This window comes from Mesocricetus auratus, unplaced genomic scaffold, assembly GCF_017639785.1.
Source record: "Mesocricetus auratus isolate SY011 unplaced genomic scaffold, BCM_Maur_2.0 Super-Scaffold_4256, whole genome shotgun sequence".
NCBI lineage: Eukaryota > Metazoa > Chordata > Mammalia > Rodentia > Cricetidae > Mesocricetus > Mesocricetus auratus.
The window spans coordinates 13,868,615-13,890,741 of record NW_024429182.1 but is presented as its reverse complement, the minus strand read 5'-3'; the positions used below and the strand labels follow the sequence as shown (position 1 = coordinate 13,890,741).

At 38.7% G+C, this 22,127-nt stretch overlaps 1 protein-coding gene across 2 annotated transcripts in view; it reads left to right on the top strand.

Moving 5' to 3' along the window:
• The window catches only part of Slk (STE20 like kinase), a 68,267-nt gene that overhangs the window by 11,921 nt on the left and 34,219 nt on the right, over positions 1-22,127 (top strand). For both annotated transcript variants that reach the window (XM_040743308.1, XM_040743311.1), the window contains exons 2-6: positions 9,114-9,278; positions 11,828-11,876; positions 18,297-18,446; positions 21,664-21,736; positions 21,870-22,064. In XM_040743308.1, coding sequence (XP_040599242.1) covers positions 9,114-9,278; positions 11,828-11,876; positions 18,297-18,446; positions 21,664-21,736; positions 21,870-22,064 — 632 coding nt within the window. The remainder of the gene's footprint in view (positions 1-9,113; positions 9,279-11,827; positions 11,877-18,296; positions 18,447-21,663; positions 21,737-21,869; positions 22,065-22,127) is intronic.

The following is a 22,127-nucleotide window of genomic DNA, read 5'->3' as shown; positions in this document are numbered from 1 at the left end:
CAAGTACTGAACCTGCCCTGTTCCTCCTTTGTTCATTTTGAATTATATTTTTATTCTAGAAGATTTTAGCTATGTGTTTGTATGGGGTATGAGCACAAAAGTACAGATTGTCTGTAGCATGGATAAGGAGATAGATACTGGGGTTCAAGCTGAAGATCAGAAAAGCAAAGCAGTCAGCCACCAGATCGTTCTTACTTCTACCAAGGCTCAGACCGAAAGGGCGATCCTGTCCTCAGTGTGACTGTAGACTCACTGACCCCTGTCTCCTCCTGTCTTATACTCCTCTATAGTGCTGGGATGAAAGGTATACACCACCACTGCCTGTGGCCTTATGCTGACTAGTGTGGCTAGCTTTGCACTCTGATCTTCAGGCAAGCTTTTTTTTTTAGATCATAAACAAATACCACCACAGATGTCCATGGAGGCCAGAGGTGTTCAGTTAGTTGAAACTAGAATTATAGACTGTTGTAAGCATCCTGATGTGGGTACTTGGGAACTGAACTTGTTTCTTTTGCAAGAGCTGTATGTGTTCTTAACTACTGAGCAGTCAGTGTTATAGCCAAGCAGTGATCTTCAAATATTAAGCATTTTGTCTCATGATTCTTAAAAACAGTTACATTTTATTTATTTATTTTGTATGTGCATGCATGTTATGGCACGCATGTGGAGGTCAGAGGACTGCTTGTAGGGATGGAGTCTCTTTAAAGTAGGTCCAGGGGATCAAATCAGGTAATGTGTCTTGGCAGCAGGTGCCTTTATATGCTGAGCCATCTCTTTGGCCCCCTTCATGTATTATTCTCAGAGTTCTATAGTTTTAGTTCTTATATTCAGATTTTTTTATGTTTGAATTGATTTTTGTATGTGATACTGGATAAGGTACCAACTTAATTCTTTTGCACATGGGTACTAATTTTCTTAGCATGTACTTATAGAAACAATTGTCTGACCTCTTGACACCCTTGTTGAAGATCATGATTATATATGAGATCCCACTGATCAGTGTCTGTCTTTATGCTTGTGCTATACTATTTTGATTACTACAGTTTTGTAGTAAATTTTGAAATAAAGGATTATGAATTCTTAAGGTTTGTTCTTTTTAAAGGTTTTGGCTATTTAGGGTTATTTGAAATTTTATATTTTAGGATGGCCTTTTTCATGTCTGCAAAAACCTTGAAATTTATTTGATAGAGTTTACATTGAATGTATAGATTGTGGTGGGAAATATAAATATTTTAACAATTCTGTCTCTAATCCAGGAACATACAGTGTGTTTACTTACTTTTTTTTAAAAATAAAATGTCTTTATTTCTTTTAAGTAGTGTTTGGTTGTTTTTACTGTACAAGCTTTCTGTCTTCTTGATTAATTTAGAAATGTTTTATTCTTTGCAGTGCAATTGTAAATGCAACTGAGATCCTTAAAATTTGAAAGCATTTATTTTTCTTGAATTAATTCTAGAAGGCAGTTTACATTTGTCTTATTGTTAAGTATGTGTCTTGAAACACTCTGTAGTCTCAGTTTTCCATTTTATAGCTGAGTGTTGCTTTTAGCATGTTCAGGCCACTCAGAGTCAGCAATCTCTGAAGTGAGTGGGATAATGATGTAATCTGAGAATGGTAGACATTTTAAATGTCCTTGTGCTCTGGACAGTTAGGGTATTACTTCTTGTTTGGATGGTAGAGTAAAACTCTTTGTCTTTCAACCCCTGGAACCAGAAATGGCCAAATTAACAGAATCAGTATTACGATTACTGAGTCCGTTTTTGTCTTTCTAATTTTGTTGTTTTATGGTTTCTTTTCTATTTATCCTATATGGGTTTTTTTTCCTTGTTTCTTTATTTTTTATTTTTTATTTTATTTTCCAGTTTACATTTAGATAAGAAACGAGGTTGCTTCACAAGTCAGTTCCAGGTCCCTCTCCCATTCCCTCCCCTCCTCCCATGCCCTCCCCCCAACCCTCCCCATATGGGTTTTTAACCCTTTTCTTTAGATTGACACCTTTGTGGGGCTGGAACCAATTTGATTTTCTTTATAGATCTTTAAAATTTCTTTTCTCCTTTCTTAGGTCTTTTAATTCCCAACTGAGATTCTTATTAAAATCTGCTTGTTATAAAAACATTATGAAGTCTCAGAAAATGTAGACCTGTGGAAAGAAAATAGGGTTTAAAAAATTACCACCACCCAGGAAGTGTAACGTAACAACTGTTAAAATAATAGTGTAGGAGAGTTTAGTTTTACTCTCCTTCATTTAGAACATAAAATCAGTAGAGAACTCAGGTAAATTACATTTTCCCATAGTCCTCTATTTGTTTATGTAAAGTAGCCATTCTATATTGATATGTTATGGAAATAAATATACAACAACTTTGAATGTCCCTGGCTGATCCTTGAAACCTTTTATCAAAGGAAGTCACATTTTAAATTAAGTTTTTACTACTTGTTAACTTGCTCTTACTTTTTTAGGGGTGTTGGGTGTGTTTTTGAGATAGGGTTTCTCTGTGTAGCCTTGGCTGTCCTGGAACTCGATCTGTAGACCAGTCTGACCTCAAGACTTACAGAGATCCTTCTGTCTCTGCTTCCTGAGTGCTGGGATTAAAGGCGTGTACCACCACTGTCCGGGCCTTGTTCTTACTTTCCTTAGTTCATAAAGTCTTTCTGTCAGGCTGATAGAGAAGCTTCTGTGAGGCTGTGGGTTCAATCCCATATCTGTACTAAATAAGACAAAACAAACCCACTAAAAATACCTTAAAACTTCAAATTAGGAGTTTTCATGCTTTTGGTTACTGTGTAGATGACTTTTTAGGGTCATGGTATTTATCAGTGCTTATTTCAGCTTGGGTGTTCTAGAGTTCTCTGGAACAAGATTCTAATGAGTGATTAAATTATTTTAAGGCAGAAAGAAGGAGGTCTTATACTCCCCTCCCCTTTTTTGGCTCTAGGAATTGGAGCTAGGGTCTCTCAGATGCTAAGCATGTATTACACAGAACTACACTTTCAGCCCTAAGATGCACTAATGTAACTTTTATATGTTACATTATGCAGAAAGATACATTGTCAGTTTAATCATTATATCCAGGGCAGTAGAATGTAAGAATTTGTTACAGTAAGGAATTTCAGGGATCACCTATACTCCACTCTGTTCACTAGTGCTAATAGTTGACAATGCTCCTCTTAGGACAAGCTGCCTCAGGCCTGTTCTTTCTACAGTGTTAAGTAAAATAGTAGAAGAGGGCTAATCTCTCTCTGGTTGATTTTTGTCTGCCCCAGAGGAAAGTAATTTGTAATTGCTGGCTTAGCTGTAGTACCTTTCTAAGGGGAACAAACTTAACACTGTATTTTACCAGTTGTAATAAATCTCTCCCCTCTCCTGCCCTCCCCTCTCCTGCCCTCCCCTCTCCTGCCCTCCCCTCTCCTTCTCTCCCCTCATGAATTCACGTGTGCCCTTAGTGTCATACAATTACAATTCCTTGGTATCCTCAGCCGCTAACTATTTTAGGGAGCTTATGAAGAAGCAATGTGAGTCCTATATAATTAAAACTGTACTCATGTGGAAAGTTTGAGAGAGCATCAGCATTATCACTTGGAAAATGAAAGTCATTATCTTCCAAGGTCTTGGAGAGGATTTTGGAATACTTGTTTAAGAAGCGCTGAACCTCAGTATGGTGTTGTCAACATACCAAAGGTAGAGGCAGGAGGAACCCTACTTTGAAGCTAGCCTAGAATACTGCAGCAAGATTCCATCACTGCCAATTAATCAACCACCCACCCACCCAGCCAATTGACCAACATGCATCATTTTGAAAGCTTTTAATGATCAGAGGATGATAGTGATAGTCTGTGGGAAAGTAAAATATCAGATTATAGTCAGTCAAATGTAATCTAGAAGAGTCAAGTTTAAATTTTCATATATTCACAGGGGTAATAGATACACAATAGCAATTTGGAAGAAATATTCTGGATTCTTGGCAAAGTTTAATTAGTATTTTCTTCTTTGGTTCAGAAAATGATAGCACATCTTTTTATTTGGCTTTTATTTTTGAAATAGGGTATAGTTTGGATTGTCACCATTATGTAGCTCAGCTGGCTTCCAGCTTAGAAGAATCCTCCTGCCTCATCTCCCAAGTGCTGAGCATGCAGGCATGTACTAGTATACTCAATTTATTTTTTCCAATAATAATACATTTTAAAAGGAATCCTAGGTTTGAGAAAATTTGATGGATTAGGGTATCTAGAGTGTCAGAGTAATAAGACTGACCAGCATAGCAATCTTTTTATCTAAAACATATTCTCTGAACCCTACTCCTTAGTAGTAGTATCTGTTCTTTTCCTTAAAAAGATAAAACTTAGCTATAATTTACTTAGGAAATTGCCATATGGAAGCTGATACCCTCTTTGTTTATTTTTACTTTCCCTGAGTAATCTCCAGTGCACTAATTTTTCTTTTTAGTAGAAAGAATGCATGTCTATTAAAAGAATTCAAATATTTTGATAAATATCCAAAGTCAGGAGCCTCCATCTTCACTGTGAAGTCATCAGTGTACATGTCTGTGATCTTTCTGCAGATGTGCATAGCTTCCATATAGGAACATTATATACTTATTATACTTATGCAGTTTTTTTTCACTCAGTCACATGGTATGGCTACCATTTAAGAAATGTTAATTGATTGGTCAATCTTAGTAGCTGAGTTTCCATTTTAAAACTGTACTATGTGACTTAAAGGGGTTCTTGTTAGGCTAATCTAATCAGTTTTTCTAGCATCATTGTAAATAGTGCTTTGATACTGTTTTTATATATGAATGTTTATTGTATGAAATTGTTTTTGTTTTTGTTTTTTTTCTGGAACTCATTGTGTAGACCAGGCTGGCCTCAAACTCATTCACCTGCCTCTGCCTCCCAAATGCTGGGATTAAAGGCTTAAATGAGTGTGCTTACACCTCCTGGTTTGAAATGAAAGGCTTAGAAAGGCTTAAATGAGTGTGCTTACACCTCCTGGTTTGAAATTGTGTTCTTATGACAAATTGTAAAAAGTAGGATTTTTGTTAGTTTGTTTTTTTGAGACATTGTCTTACTATGTATGTTCCTCTGGCTGTCCTGGAACTATGTAGGGCAGGTTGGCCTTGAATTCATAGAGCTGTACTTGGTTCAGCGCTCACCACCACCCAACTTGTAAAAAGTAGGGTTTGAACATGTATTTGTTCACACATTTGTTAGTAGTTTTCATATTTGGTCTTATCTGAGAGGCCAAGAAATGATTTTTAGTTTTCATAGGCTCATCATAGGCTGGGGAGATGGCTCAGCAGTTAAGAGCACTGGCTGCTCTTCCAAAGGACCTGAGTTCAGTTCCCAGCAACCACTTGGAGGCTCACAACCATCTGTCAAGGTCTGGTGCCTTCTTCTGTCCTGTAGGCATATTTGCAGGCAGAACACTGTATATATAATAAATAAATCTTTTTTTTTTTTTTTTTTTTTTTTGGTTTTTACGAGACAGGGTTTCTCTGTATTGTTTCGGAGGCTATCGGTCCAGCCTGGCCCCGAACGCACAAAGATCCGCCTGCCTCTGCCTCCCGAGTGCTGGGATTAAAGGCGTGCGCCACCACCGCCCGGCTATAAATAAATCTTTTTTAAAAAGCTCATCATTCTGTTTTTTTAGAGGGAATAGTGCAGTTTTGATAAAATAACACATAATATTAAAACATCGTATAAAAACAAGGTCTGATTCTTAATTTCAAAAAGTGATCTTGGGGTGGTGAGTGAATTCCCAACATTAGACAGTTTTCACAAACCCCGGTGACCTAAGTCCAGTTGGTGATACCTACATGCCAGGGAAGAACTGACTTCCAGAGTTGTCTTCTGCTTTCCACATGTGTGTCATGGCGAATGTTCACACACAACAAATGAAATAAAATGTGATTCAAAGTAAAACAACAATAACAAACCCAGATCTGGTCCCCTGTTACCTAGTTAAAACTTTTAATGTGTAAACATTATAGGTGAGAAATTATTCAGCCACAGGGGTAAAAATGGAACAAGGAAAAAAAAAAAGAACAAATGGAAATACAGAAAACCAGAAGGAGTTGGAACTTAACCTGTAGTCTTTTAGGGTCCTGACTGGATCTGAGAATCAAATTGATTGAAGGTGAATTATTAGGAAAAAAGCATACAAATTTCACAGAAATTTTACATAACCTGGGACCTCATAAGGGAACCAAGACTCAAAGAAATGGGAACATAGATATGCTTTGGATCTTGGGTTGGACAAAGGCAGCGGTGGAAAGAAATGGGAACATAGATACGCTTTGGATCTTGGTTGGACAAAGGCAGTGGTGGAAAGAAATGGGAACATAGATATGCTTTGGATCTTGGGTTGGACAAAGGCAGAGGTGGAAAGCAGACAAATGATGCACAGAGATTACAAAACAAGGTCTACCTGTTGGATTCTCTGGACGGTGGCTTCTATTAAGAATGTTCTTCGGGGCTAGAGAAATGGCTTAGTGGTTGAGAGTTTACTGCTCTTATTAGAAGATCTAGGTTCAGTTCCTAGCCTCCACCATGATGGCTCACAACCACCTGTAACTTCAGCTCCAGGGAATCCAGTGCCCTCCTCTGGCTTCCTACACACATGTAGTGTATGGAAACTCTTACAGGCACACACATGAAAACAATACATCTTTTCAAAAAGAAGAAAAAAAGTAGAAAAAGATGTTTCCTTTGGTGTACAGAGAAAAGACATCTTTCTTGCTTGTCTAAAAACAAAAACAAAAAAGAACCTCTTATTTCCAGGAATGGGGGCTGTGAGAATTGTCTTTTTGTATGCAAACTAACACTTGTGTCAGAGTGATGTACTTGGAGTCTTAGATAATAATGATTAATGTGAAAAATGGGCTTGGAGACATCTGGCTTTTAAGTCCTGATTCTGCCTCGTAGTAAGCCACAAGACCTGGGGAAGCCTGTTACCCACGGTCTTAGTTAGGGTTTCTGTTGATGTGAAGGGACACTGTGGCCATGACAACTCTTAATAAAGAAAACATTTAACTGGGGCTGGCTTACAGTTCAGAGGGTTAGTCCACTATTGGCATGGCGGGAAGCATGGCAGCATGCAGGCAGACCTGGTGCTTGAGAAGGAGCTGAGAGTTCTCCATCTGGATCAGCAGGAAGACAGCAACACTGGGTTTGGCTTGAGCTTTTGGAACCTCAAAGCTGACCCTCAGTGACAGGCTTCCTCCAACAAAGCCACACCACCTAATAGTGCCACTCACTATGAGCCTATTTTCATTTAAACCACCACTCCTACCTGTTTATAATACTCCTTAGGGGTATTCTAAGGATTAAATAACAATAATTATAGTTAATGCTTTTGAAATTTTTTTTTGGAGACAGGGTTTTTCTGTGACTTTGGAGGCTGTCCTGGAACTAGTTCTTATAGACCAGGCTGTTCTTACTATATATGTCAGATATATTAAATGCTTCCATGTATTTTATGTATAGTTAATATGTATTATCTTAGTTCTCACAAACCTGCAAAGCGTAGGTAGATTTCACTCCTGATGGAACTACAATAGGGATTTAAAAAAAGTTGCTCTTAGCAACACATCATGGAACTGGCGGCGGCAGCAGCAGCAGCAGCAGCATATGAGCGCCTAGCAGTTGAACCACTGGGGCAGTGAGCGCTGTCCTCCTCGCACGGAAAGCACAGAAGCACTTAGCCCTTTGCATAGCAAGGGGGATTTATTTATTCTTTGAGACAGGGTCTTGCTTTGTAGCTCTTGCTGACTTGGAATTCACTATGTAGACTGAAATGACCTCAAACTAGTGTTGATTCTCCTATATCTGCTTCCCAAGTGCTAGAATTGCAGGTGAGAACTACCTCACCCAGCCTGCATAATTGATATTTATGTTTAAGTTACCTTTTAAAAATAGCATGTAAGAGAATGAGAAGCCATAGGCTGAAAGAAAATAATTGCAGAAAATATCAGATAAAGGTTTGAAAACTCTTAAAACTCAAAAATTAGAAATTAAAAAAATAAAACAAATGATGAACAGTTACCTCTCCAAAGAAGATATACAGAGCACAAGTAAGCACTTAAAAGATGTCCCACTGGGCTGGGGAGATGGTTTGGAGGTTAAGAGCACTGCCTGCTCTTCCAGAGGACCTGGGTTCAATTCCCAGCACTCACATGGCAGTTCACAGCTGTCTGTAACTCCAGTTCCAGGGGATCCACCTTCACACAGACATATACGCAGGCAAAACACCAATGCACATAACATAAGAATAAAATAAATTAAAAAAAAAGATGTCCCACATATGTCTGTAGAATCACGATTTGAAGCATACTCATAAGACTATTGGTAATTACACAGACACCATTGGGATGTGGTGCAGCATTCTCATTCATCACTAGCAGGGGTGCAAAATGACACAGCCATTTTGGAATCCAGTATGGCAGTTTTCTGCAAAACTAAGCCCACTGTATGTTCCAAGCAGCTATGTTGTTTGGTATTTACTCAATAAGATGAAAACTATCCATACCGTAACCTTCACCTACATGGTGATTCATAATTTCCAAACTTGGAAACAGCATATGTCATTAATTAGGTGAAAGGGTATACAGGCAGTGTAAGAGTATTCATCACTAAAAAGAAATGAGCTATCAGACCATGAGAAGACCTTCAGGAACTTTAAATATATGTAACTAAAATGCATATGAAAGCCTATGATTCTATGTGCCATTCTGGAAAAGGTTAAGCCAAGGAGGTAGTATAAGATGAGTGGTTGCCAGCAGTGAGAGGAGGCAGATGTGAAGAGTCAGAGCACGGAGGGTGATCAGACGGTGGCTACGTTCATTACACATTTGTTAGAGCCCATAGAGTTGAAGCCCCGAGACTGAGCCCAGTGTGAGCTGTGCATAGAAGGGCAGTGCTGTGCTAGTGTAGGCTCACTGGCTTCAGCAAATGTACCAGGATGGGGCAGACTGTGTGCTGGGCTTGTGGGGACACAAAGGAACTCTGTGCTGCTGCTCTGTGTTGCTGTGACACTAAACATTTTCATAAAAAACATAAAATGTAAAAGCAAGCATGTAAAGTGTGACAGACATTTCTGATACTTTCGTTTTCAGGCCCAGAATAAAGAGACCAATGTTTTGGCTGCTGCAAAGGTGATTGACACCAAATCTGAAGAAGAGCTTGAAGATTATATGGTTGAGATTGACATATTAGCATCTTGTGATCACCCAAACATAGTCAAGCTTCTAGATGCCTTCTATTATGAGAACAATCTTTGGGTATGTAATTTTCATTCCTTCACAGAGTAGCTGAAATAAGTTACTTGTCCTAAAGAGGTTGTGAAAGCTCATTTTGTGTGTTGCCTCTTCTGTGTAGTTACTTGCATTCCTTGATTGAGGGTTGGTCTGCCATGAGTCATTAGCAAGATAAGGATCCTCAGTTTCAGTGGATGTTCAGCGTTAGTTTCAGATTATACCATTTCATTACCATTGTTTGACACTGGATCTAGGTGGGAAAGCTTGTTCAAGAATATTGAAATTTCCAAAATATGTCTGTGTTTGTAATTTCAATTTAAGTATTAAATATTTTTGAAGTATTGTTTTTCATTTCTATTTTTGAAGGATTGTTCTTTTTCTTTTTTTCTTTTTTTGAGATAGGGTTTCTCTGTGTAACAACCCTAGCTGTCCTGGAACTAGCTCTGGACCAGGCTGGTCTTGAACTCACAGCAATCTGCCTGCCTCTGCTTCTCTAGTACTGCAGGGATTAAAGGCATGTGCTATCATGCAATACTATAAACTATGGGAAATGTTAAATTTTATATTAGACTCAACTTCACTGCATGATGAAGTGGTTAAAATGATACAGATTTTGTTAATTCTTAAAAAATATGTACAAATAGATAAAGCAATGATATTTCAATATTTACTTGAACTAACATAGTTTTATCAAGAGCTTTTTTTTTTTTTTTTTGGTTTCTTTTGTTTTTTTGTATTGTTTTGGAGCCTGTCCTGGAACTCGCCCTATAGACCAGCTTGGCCTGGAACTCACAGAGATTTGCCTGCCTCTGCCTCTCAAGTGCTGGGATTAAAGGAGTGTGCCACCACCGCCTGACCAAGAGCTTTTTTTTTATATAAATTAAAAAATACTGATTTATGTGTGTGGATGTTTTATCTGCATGTATGTCTGTGTACCATGTGCATATGTATGGAGGCCAGAAGAGAACATCAGCTCTCCTGGGACTGGAGTTACAGAGGGTTGTGAACTTCCATGTGGGTCCTGGGAATCGAACCTGGGTCTTGTGGAAGAGTAGCCAATGAGCGCTCTTAACTGTTGAGCCATCTCTCCAGCCTCTCAAGAAAGCTTTTTACAAAACATAGTTTTCGATGTTCTTAGAATAAAGGCCATCTGGCCTGGCATTCAAAGGCTACTCTTTTGAACGCAGCTGCTGAAGCTGGTTTGGCTGGTCAGCCCACTTTTGTGCCTTTATCTCTCTTCAAAACTTGTAATGAACTTGACAGTAGGTTGTAATCAGCAGGCATTTATGAAAATATTATAGTAGTATTGTGGTGGTGCACACCTTAATCGAAACACTCAGGAGGCCGAGGCAGGTGGATTTCATTGAGTTTGAGGTCAACTTGGTCTGCATAGTGAGTTCCAGGACAGTCAGGGCTATGTAGCGAGATCCTCTCTCAAAAATAAAAACAAAACAAAAAATTTTTAGCCAGAGGGAAGATGTATGGAATTACACTGTTTGCTAAAGTATTTAAAAATATTTTTGGTGTGGTGTCTTCTAAAATACTTGTTCAGGGCTCTAGCTGAGTATTTCTAAATATTACAAGAAAAACTAGACATGTTAACAAATAGACCTTTACTTGACACTATTACAAAATAAAAATTTGGTTTACTATGAGGTACAATATAATGGGAGACATAGACATAATGAAATAACCATTATAAAACTGTAGCTAGTGCAGTAAAGAAGGGCAGGCATGTGAGGGCAGTAACTGAGTTCCAGTCCCTGTATTGCGTGCTGCCCGCCCGCCTGCCCGCCTTCTCCCCTCTCTTTCTTTTTAAATTGAAATGGCTGGAGAGGTGGCTTGCACTTAAAAGCATGCACTGCTTTTGCAGAGGCCCCAAGTCTGGTTCCCAGCACCACATTAGGTAATTCCAGCTGTTGGTAATGCTTGCTCTTGGGGATCTGACACTGCCTGGAAGAGCACTCGCTCTTATGTGCACATATCCCTGCAGAGGTACATGAGCGTTAGCATAATTAAAAAAAACCAATCTTCAAAATAAGCCTACCTTTTTTCAGGATTTATTTATTGAAAGTTAATATATTTGGTCACTTAACATTGCAGTAGTTGCTTAACAGATGGAGATAATAAGATGTTTCAATAATAAAATCTTTTGTATGTACAAATAATATTGTAATAGTTAAACAGCATATATTTGGTAATTTTAGAAAAGGATACTAAAATTTATTATTTATAAAATTGGGCATGGCTGGGTCTGGTAAAACATACTTGTCATCAGAATTTTGGAGTCAGAGGCAGGATTGTGTATCTGAATCTAACCTAGACTACAGGAAAACCTGAGTCCAAAATTAATAAAGAAGAGGAGTAAAAGGGAAGATGGGGTGTACTTCTAAAGCGTGTTCTCCTTGTGCATGCTCAGAAGGACTTGACTTACGACTGATGACAAGAACCCTGCATGTTTAACATAGCACTGTTCCTGTAGCCTAGGTAAACCAGTCAGCTTTCATGTATCTGCCTTTGCTGACTCTCTGACGGTTGGTGAACCATAGACACATGTTTTTGTTTGTGTGCAGATCCTCATTGAGTTCTGTGCAGGAGGAGCGGTAGATGCTGTGATGCTTGGTGAGTGTTCTTACATTTGCTTCTTAATTGTTTGCAAATAGAAAGGTTTCAACCATGTGTGTACATATATGTAATTTCAGAGTTCAGTGCATTAAGAAATCAACTTATATTTTAGGTAAATTTAATTCTGAAGTGTAATGTTGACTATTCTATGTCAAGAAATTGTAGAAATTTAACTTGTTATTTTTTATTTTATTTTTATTATTTTAATTTTAAATAGCTTGCTTCACATGTCAATCCTAGTTCCCTCTCCCTCCCCTCCTCCTGCATCCCCCACCATCCCCCCCAGCCTCCCACCCTATGGCCACTTCCTTCCACATAGGGGATATCTAGAGTCTGTCATTTCACTCAGGGCAGGGTCCAGGCACTCCCCTAAGAGTCCAGGCTGAGAGTGCATCCCTCTTTGTGTTATGGACACACGATGTCTGTTTGTATGCCAGGGATAAACACTGATCCACTGCCCAGGGCCCCATAGGTTGCCCAGGCCTCCTCACTGACTTTCACACTCAGGGGGTCTGGATCAGTCCCATGCTGGCCTCCCAGCTTTCGGTCTGGGGTCCAAGAGCTCTCCCCTGCTCAGATCATCTGTCTCTGATGGTTTTGCCAGCTCATTCTTTGCCAATTTGCTATCGCTCCTCTCTCTCTGTCACTGGGTTCCATGGGTTCAGTTCAGTGTTTAACTGTGGGTGTTTGCCTCTGCTTCCATCAGTCCCTGGATGAAGGCTCCAGGATGGTTACAGACATCAGGTTCATTATCAGGAATGGGCATTCGAGGTGGTCTCTCCACTATTGCTTAGCTTGCCAGTTGGTGTCATCCCTTTAGATCACTAGAGGTCTTACTGGTGCCAGATATGTCTTCTAACCTATGACTCCCTCTTCCCCCTGTTCTACCCCCCACTCAACCTTCCTGTTCCCCCATGACCTACACTCTCTTCCTCTTCTCCCCCTCTCTTCTTCCCAGCTCCCACTCCCCCCCCCCCAGCCGTGTTCCCAATCTGTTCAGAAGATCATACCTCTTCTCTGGGGTACCATGCATATCTCTCTTAGGTTCTTTCCTGTTTCCCAGACTCTCTGTCAGTGGAAGTGCAGACTGGCACTATCCTGATCCATGTCTAAAGTCCATATATGAGTGAGTACATACCATGTTTCTCTTTTTGTGACTAGGTTACCTCACTCAGGATGGTTTCTTCCAGTGCTATCCATTTACCTGCGAATTTCAAGATTCCATTGTTTTTTTCTGCTGAGTAATACTCCATTGTGTAAATGTACCACATTTTCTCTATCCACTCTTCAGTTGAGGGGCATCTAGGTTGCTTCCAGGTTCTGGCTATTACAAATAATGCTGCTATGAACATAGTGGAACAGATGCCCTTGTTGTATGAATTTGCATCTTTTGGATATATGCCTAAGAGTGGAATTGCGGGGTCTTGTGGTAGATTGGTTCCCACTTTCCTGAGGAATCTCCATACTGATTTCCAAAGTGGCTGAACAAGTTGGCACTCCCACCAGCAGTGGAGGAGTGTTCCCCTCTCTCCACATCCTTTCCAGCATAAATTGTCTTCGGTGTTTTTGATTTTAGCCATTCTGACAGGAGTAAGATGGTATCTTAAAGTTGTTTTGATTTGCATTTCCCTGATGGCTAAGGATGTTGAGCACTTTAAGTGTCTCTTGGCCATGTTAGCCTCCTCTTTTGAGAATTCTCTATTTAGTTCTGTACCCCACCTTTTAATTGGATCCTTTGGTGTTTTGGAGACTTGCTTCTTGAGTTCTTTGTAAATTTTGGAGATTAGCCCTCTGTCAGATGTGGGGTTAGTGAATATCTTTATCCATTCTGTGGACTGTCTTTTTGTCTTGTTGACTGTGTCCTTTGCCTTACAGAAGTTTCTTAGTTTCAGGAGGTCCCATTTGTTAACTGTCGATCTCAGTGTCTGTGCCACTGGTGTTATGTTCAGGAAGTGGTCTCCTGTAATAACTCCTTGAAGAGTATCTCCCAATTTCTCTTCTAAGAGTTTCAGTGTGGCTGGGTTTATGTTGAGATCTTTGATCCATTTGGACTTAAGTTTTGTACAAGGCGATAGACATGGATCTATCTGCAGTCTTCTGCATGCCAATACCCAGTTATGCCAGCACCATTTGTTGAAGATGCTTTCTTTTTTCCATTGTATAGTTTTAGCTTCTTTGTCAAAAGTCAAGTGTTCATAGGTGTGTGGGTCAAAATCAGGGTTTTCAATTCGGTTCCATTGGTCTACCTGCCTATTTTTGTGCCAATACCAAGCTGTTTTCAGGACTATAGCTCTATAATAGAGCTTGAAGTCAGGTATGGTGATGCCTCCTGAAGTTTCTTTATTGTATAGGGTTGTTTTGGCTATCCTGGGCCTTTTGTTTTTCCATATAAAGTTGATTATTGTTCTTTCAAGGTCTGTGAAGAATTGTGCCGGAATTTTGATAGGGATTGTATTGAATCTGTAGACTGCTTTTGGCAAGATTGCCATTTTTATTATGTTGATCCTACCAATCCAAGAATATGAGAGATATTTCTATTTTCTGATATCCTCTTTGATTTCTTTCTTTAAAGACTCAAAGTTCTTGATATACAGGTCGTTCACTTCCTTGGTTAACATTATCCCCAGATATTTGATGCTGTTTATGGATATTGTAAAGGGTGATATTTCTCTGATTTTTTTCTCAGCCACTTCATCATCTGAAGGTGTTTATCAGCTCTAGGAGTTCCCTTGCGGAGTTTTTCAGGTCACTTATGTAAACTATCATATCATCTGCAAATAGTGAAAGCTTGACTTCTTCTTTTCCTATTTGTATCCCCTTGATCTCCTTTTGTTGTCTTATTGCTCTAGCTAGAACTTCAAGTACAATATTGAAGAGATATAGAAAGAGTGGATAGCCTTGTCTTGTTCCTGATTTTAGAGGAATTGCGTTGAGTTTCTCTCCATTTAGTTTGTTGTTAGCTGTTGGTTTACTGTATGTTGCTTTTATTATATTCAGGTATATTCCTGTTATCCCTGGTCTCTCTAGGACCTTTATCATGAAGGGGTGCTGGATTTTGCCAAAGGCCTTTTCAGCATCTAGTGAGGTGATCATGTGATTTTTCTTTTTGCAGTTTGTTTATATGGTGGATTACATTGATAGATTTTCTAATGCTGAACCATCCCTGCATTCCTGGGATGAAGCCTACTTGATCATGGTGGATGATTTTTCTGATGTGTTCTTGAATCCGGTTTGCTAGTATTTTATTGAGTATGTTTGCATCGATGTTAATGAGGGAAATTGGTCTATAGTTTTCTTAGTTGTATCTTTGTGTGGCTTGGGTATCAAGGTAATTGTAGCCTTGTAAAAAGAGTTTGGCAGTGAGTCTCCTGCTTCTATTGTGTGGAAAACTTTGAGGAGTATTGGAATTAGCTCTTCTTTGAATTTCTGGTAGAATTCTGCACTGAAGCCATCTAGGCCTGGGCTTTTTTTGGTTGGGAAACTTTTGATGACTGCTTCTATTTTCATTAAGGGTTATAGGTCTGTTTAGATTGTTTATATGTTCTTGATTTAGTTTTGACAAGTGATATCTATCCAGGAAATTGTCCATTTCCTTTAAATTTTTGAATTTTGTGAAGTACAGATTTTCAAAGTATGCCCTGATGATTCTCTGGATTTCCTCAGTGTCTGTTGTTATGTCCCCCTTTTCATTTCTGATTTTGTTAATTAGCATGCTCTCTCTCTGTCTTTTGGTTAGTTTGGACAGAGGTTTGTCTATTTTGTTGATTTTTCTCAAGGAACCAACTCTTTGCTCAATGTTTTTCTGGTTTCTACTTGATTGATTTCAGCCCTCAATTTGATTATTTCCTGGCGTCTGCTCCTCCTTGGGGAGTTTGCTTCTTTTTGTTCTAGAGCATTCAGCTGTGCTGTTAATTCTGTAGTGTGACTGTTCTCCAGTTTCTTCATGTGGGCACTTAGTGCTATGAACTTTCCTCTCAGCACTGCTTTCAGAGTGTCCCATAAGTTTGGGTATGTTGTGTCTTCATTCTCATTGAATTCCAGGAAGTCTTTAATTTCTTTTTTTATTTCCTCCTTATTCAGGGATGGTGCAAATTGTGCATTGTTCAGTTTCCATGAGTTTGTATGGTTTCTGCGATTTGTGTTGTTGTTGAATTTTAATTTTAATGCATGGTGGTCTGATAAGACACAGGGGGTTATTCCAATTTTTTTGTATCTGTGGAGATTTGCTGTTTCCTATTATGTGGCCAATTTTAGAGAAGGTTCCATGTGGCGCCGAGAAGAAGGTATATCCCTTCGTGTTTCGGTGGAATGTTCTATAGATGTCTGTTAAACCCAGTTGGTTCATTACTTCTATTAGTTCTTTTGTTTCTTTGTTAAGTTTCTGTCTGGAGGTCCTGTCTAGCAGTGAGAGCAGAGTGTTGAAGTCTTCTACTATGATTTTAGGTGTGATTTGAGCTTTAGTAATGTTTCTTTCATGAATGTGGGTGCCTTTGTATTTGGGGCATAGACGTTCAAAATTGAGACTTCATCTTGATGGACTTTTCCTTTGATGAATATGAAATGTCCTTCTTCATCTCTTTTGATTGATTTTAATTTGAAGTCTAGTTTGTTAGATATTAGGATTGCTACACCCGTTTGTTTCTTGGGTCCATTTGATTGGAAATCTTTTCCTAACCCTTTACTCTGAGGTAACATCTGTCTTTGACGTTGAGATGTGTTTCTTGTATGCAGCAGAAGGATGGGTTCTGTCTTTGTATCCATTCTGCTAGTCTGTGTCTTTTTATAGGCAAGTTGAGACTGTTGACATTGAGGGATATTAATGATTGATGATTCTTGTTTGTGCTTGATTTTTTGGTAGTGGAGTTATTGTGTGTAGATTCTCCTCCCTTTTTCTTTTGGTGTTTGGTAAAGTGGGATTATTTATTGCCTGTGTCTTTGTGAGTGTAGTTATCTTCGTTGGGTCTAGGTTTACCTTCCAGCACTTTCTGTAGAGCTGGATTCATTGATACGTATTATTTAAATCTTTGTCATGGAATATTTTGTTTTCTCCATTTATAGTAATTGGAAGCTTTGCTGGATATAGTAGTCTGGGCTGGCATCCTTGTTTCCTTAGTGTTTGTAGGACATCTGTCCAGGATCTTCTGGCTTTCATAGTTTCCATTGAGACGTCAGGCGTAATTCAGATAGGTCTGCCTTTATATGTTACTTGGCCTTTTTCTCTAGCTGCTCTTAATATTTTCTCTTTATTCTATAGGTTTGATTATTATATGGCGAGGTGACTTCTTTTTCTGGTCCAGCCTATTTGGTGTTTTGTAAGATTCTTGTATCTTCATAGGCATATCCTTCTTTAGGTTAGGGATGTTTTCTTCTATGATTTTGTTGAATATGTTTTCTGTACTTTTGAGTTGTATTTCTTCGCCTTCTTCTATACCTATTATTCTCAAGTTTGGCTTCTTCACGGTATCCCATATTTCCTGGATATCTTGTGTTAGGGATTTGTTGGTTTTGATATTTTCTTTGGTTGACGACTGTATATCTTCTAATGAGTCTTCAACACTGAGATTCTCTCTTCTCTCTTGTATTCTATTGGTGATACTTGCATCTGTAGTTACTGATCGTTTACCCAGCTTTTCTATTTCCAGCATCCCCTCGTTCTGTGTTTTCTTTATTTCTATTTCAGCTTTCAATCCTTCAACTGTTTGAGTTGTTTCCTTCATTTGTTTGGTTGTTTTTTCTTGGTACTCTTTAGCGTCTTTGAGAAATTTGTTTATATCTTGAACCTTTTCCCCCATTTTATGGATTTTTTTGTTTGTTTTTTCTTCTATTTCTTTAAGGGTTTTCCTCATTTCCTCTTTGAGGGTTTCTATCATCTTCATAAAATAATTTTTAAGGTCTATCTCCTCTGCTTCATCTGTGTAGTGCTTTTCAGGACTTTCTGGCGTTGGTTCTCTAGATTCTGGTGGAGTCATGTTGGTCTTTCTATTGCTGAGTGAGCTCTTATTCTGTCTTCTTCCCATGTCTTCTTCCAGTGGGTGCAGGTGGGGTCTTTCCGTCTCCACTGGTCTCCTTCTTTCTTGAAGCTGCAGCTGGGGACGCTGACACTGAAGCTGAAGCTGAAGTTGGGATCCCTGGAGGTTGGGGCCTGGAAGGGCTGATGCCTTTCCTGTGTTGGCGGGTGTTCTGGATGCCAGAGGCAGGCCCCGGGAAGATTGAGGGGATGGGTGTTGGACAGGGGATGTGGAGTGGCCTCCCCCGGAGACCCAGGCTCACCTGAAGCTGGGGGTCCCCCGAAATTTAACTTTTATAATAAATGATCTTTGACAAGATCACAGTGGTAGAATGTACTGAAAGTATTTAGTAGACTTATGTTTTCATTGTATAAAAATACATAATTTTTTTTTCACTTTCTCCTTGTAGAACTTGAGAGGCCATTAACTGAGTCCCAAATCCAAGTAGTTTGCAAGCAGACTTTAGAGGCGTTGAGTTACTTACATGACAATAAAATCATCCACAGAGATCTAAAAGCTGGCAATATTCTTTTTACCTTAGATGGAGACATTAAATTGGGTAAGTTACTCAGACATTTGAATCTGTGCTCTGAGATTTATCCTGCAATGTAATGGCTTGTTGCTGTTTTGCTCTACCCAGACAAGTAAAACAGGGAGAATTACTCCCAACTGCTCTTGTAAACACTTCAATGGTTAAGCATTCCCCAGTTCTTAGAATTCCTAAGTGTATGCACCTAATGACACATAAAGGAAGTAAAAGTTTGTGTGTTTTATTTTCAGAAACAGACATTTGCAAAACACTAGTTAGGGTCTTTGAATATAGATTTAACCCTTGTTAATGCTTTGTATTTGGAGTATAATGTAATATAATACTAAGCTCAAATTTATTTCTGTTACGCGTATCTATTAGATGTGTTTGTTCCATTGCTCCCCCAGAGTTGCACTGCATAAGCAGGTGCTCTAACCCTGAACTAAACCCCACTTGAGTTTCTCATGTTGTTTTGCAGATATACTTATTAAACTGATGAGAAACCTTAGGTGTGAAAGTAAAATAGGTTAAGGACTAGCATTTAATGTTGTCTTTTATACCAAAGAAATAAATGATGAATGTCATAAAAAGAATTAGATGTAAATTTTAGACTGTTAGATAAGGTCTCTCTCTCTCTCTCTCTCTCTCTCTCTCTCACACACACACACAAATATAAGATACAGCCTTTTAAAAAGGTTTTCTAAGAGACAATTAAAAATTGAACAGTGCTGTCTAAATTTATGTTTTTTGGAAAGGTAAAGTTGTTCAAAAGCCATGTTGATTCCAGTGATTCTAACCATTGTATTCTACATTGTTACAACATGTAGTAAGATATCAGAATGGATGGGATATGCTAAATTTTGTCCGTATTGTACCATAAAGAGATGTGGAAATTCACAAGAAAACCATATACATTTTTATGTTTATGTGAAGAAATTAGACTGGCCAGGCACCTCCAGGTCCTTTCTCTTGCCCAGCTGATCTCAGTCCCCACTCTTCCCCTTCTCACACTTGGTGTTGACTTTTGTTGTCACTCATTTGTGCTTCTTTATGGCTCAGCTATCCCATATTTTTCTCTAAAGTTTAAATTTGCTCTCATATAAATTTGATTTTTGATTTTTCTTTGACATCTCTGTAAATTACACACTTCTTCTCTATTCAGTTTTTGACATGGTAGCATGCATTCTCGTTAAATTAACATTGTTCCAACCAAGAGAACAGTATTTGATTGTTTAGAGGACCAAAAAAAATCATAATGGTTTGTGACCTCTCCAAAGTCCACAGCATGTAAACAGATGCACAGTACATATGTGGTATTAAAATTCCCAGTGCCTGGGATGATTAGGAAAGTGTTCTAGAAAGACTCCTTGTGGTAGTAATGAAAGGCAGAACATTGGATCTGGCCACTAGACCTGTGGTTTTCCCTTTGGCCACACTTTGTGATCACGTGGCCATGATTTCCGTTTCTTTCTGTGTTTCCTTCAGTTAGAGGATGAAGCAAAGACTGGGTAATGGTTGGTGAGACTTGGGTTTAATGCCTGGATAAGACCAAGTGACTGTGAATTGTTCTGTTAGCAGAGCGTGGCCTGCCTTCTGCTTTGATTAGGGTTCTTTGTTTTTTCACTGCTGTGTATTGAGTCCAAGGCCTCACATGTGTCAGGAAAACACTCTACCAAGACCAACAGCCCAAGCTTGTTTGTTTTTGAAGTCCAGATTTCTTCTGTGATTGAGCTGCATGGTGAATTAAACTGTTTTTCATTTGTTATTTTTGATAACTTTATAACCAGTTAATTATTTTCATTTATTACTATGAATTGAAAACAAATTTATAAGAAGACATTAACTGTTTGATTATTTGGGACAAAAATAGAAAAATTTTTTTATTTAGTTTTTAAGATAATTATTTGGTTCTTAGTTCTAGGCTAAAATGGTAGACTTATTACCCACTGAAAAAGTTTACCCTGCCGATGTTCTTTACAACTTAAATCAGAAACCATAAAGCTTCCCATTTTTTCTTTGTAATATAACTAAGGTTTTATTGTAATTGGATTCTGTCTCACACTGTCCTGTAGTGCTTCCAAATAATCTCTCAGAGGCCTATATTAATTATTAATGCTCTACCAATAGCTCCGGTTTATTAGTAGCTAACTCTTCCTTTTAAATTAACCCACATTCCTATCTATTTTGCCTCGAGGCTTAAGGCTCGTTAGCTCATTTTGTATGTGTGCTGCTTGTTCAGTGGCTGTCTGGCATTTCCCCTGACTCTGCCCTTCTTCCCATCATTCTCAGTTTGGCTTTTCTACCTAACCTTATCCTGCCTGATATTGATCAGGCAGCTTCTTTAAAAACCAATCGGAGCATAATTTACACAGTGTACAAGAATATTCCACAACATTTTATTTTATTTTTTAAAGTTAATCTCACTATATAGCTTAGAATAACTTTAAATTTCTGAGTTTTCTGCCTTAGCCTCTCACGTATTAGGATTACAGGTGTACACCACAATGCACAGTTTTTGTAGTGTAATTTAATGAGCACACTGAGGAGATAGAATCCTATCATAAAGGCCATTTTGCTGTGATATCTCCATTGATTTTATTGCAGCATATGATATTTGGCATTTATTTTGAAGTGTATGTTCTGTTTTAATTTAAAGTGACAATTTTTCTTGTTTTTAGTTCTGAGGAATTTGCCTATTACTGTCATTTGAAGACGGATCTAGATGGCTGTCAGTGTGTTTGTGATGATGGTTAAGATTAGAGTGGTAGGGGCTGGAGAAATGGCTCAGTGGGTGATGTGGGGCCCTGATTCTGGATCCCAGGAACCCATGTGAAAACTGGGCTTGGTGATGGATGCTTGTAACCATAGTGCTGGGTTGCTAGAGACGGGAGGAATCCCAGTGCTCTCCAGCCAGCTGCTCTTGCCAACATGGTAAGCTCCAAGTTCACTAGGAAGTCATGTCTCAAAAGGTTAAAAACAGTACAGACAGACACCCCACATTGACCTCTGAACTTCATGAGCATGTATGCATATGCCCCCGCATGCACACATGAACACATGTATACAATACAATACACACAAAAATGAAAAAAATTACAATGGCAGAGAAATCATTTCTCTTTCTGTTGTGCTTACATAAGCTAGGCCTTATTAAGACTTGAAATGTTCCCCTCTCCCATTCCACTAGATACAATGTACCATGCTTACAAGCTGTCATTAATGTTATTATATGATTATCTATTTCAAGCGGATTTTGGAGTGTCAGCTAAAAACACCAGGACAATTCAAAGGAGGGATTCCTTTATTGGCACACCATACTGGTAGGTATTCACTTTTATGAATTTATCTATTAGTTGGGTCTGCAATTATTTCTTTGTCCACACTTAGTCATTATACTGACTGTAGTTGCATAACTGTTAATGTCTTACCTTTTTCATTTTTCTGTCTTCGTAGGATGGCTCCTGAAGTAGTCATGTGTGAGACATCAAAGGACAGACCTTATGACTATAAAGCTGACGTTTGGTCCCTGGGTATTACTTTAATAGAAATGGCTGAGATAGAGCCACCTCACCATGAGTTAAATCCAATGCGAGTGTTGCTAAAAATAGCAAAATCTGAACCTCCGACATTAGCACAGCCGTCAAAATGGTAAGCTCTTTTAAACAAAGTTTTTTTTTTTTTTTTGGTTTTTACGAGACAGGGTTTCTCTGT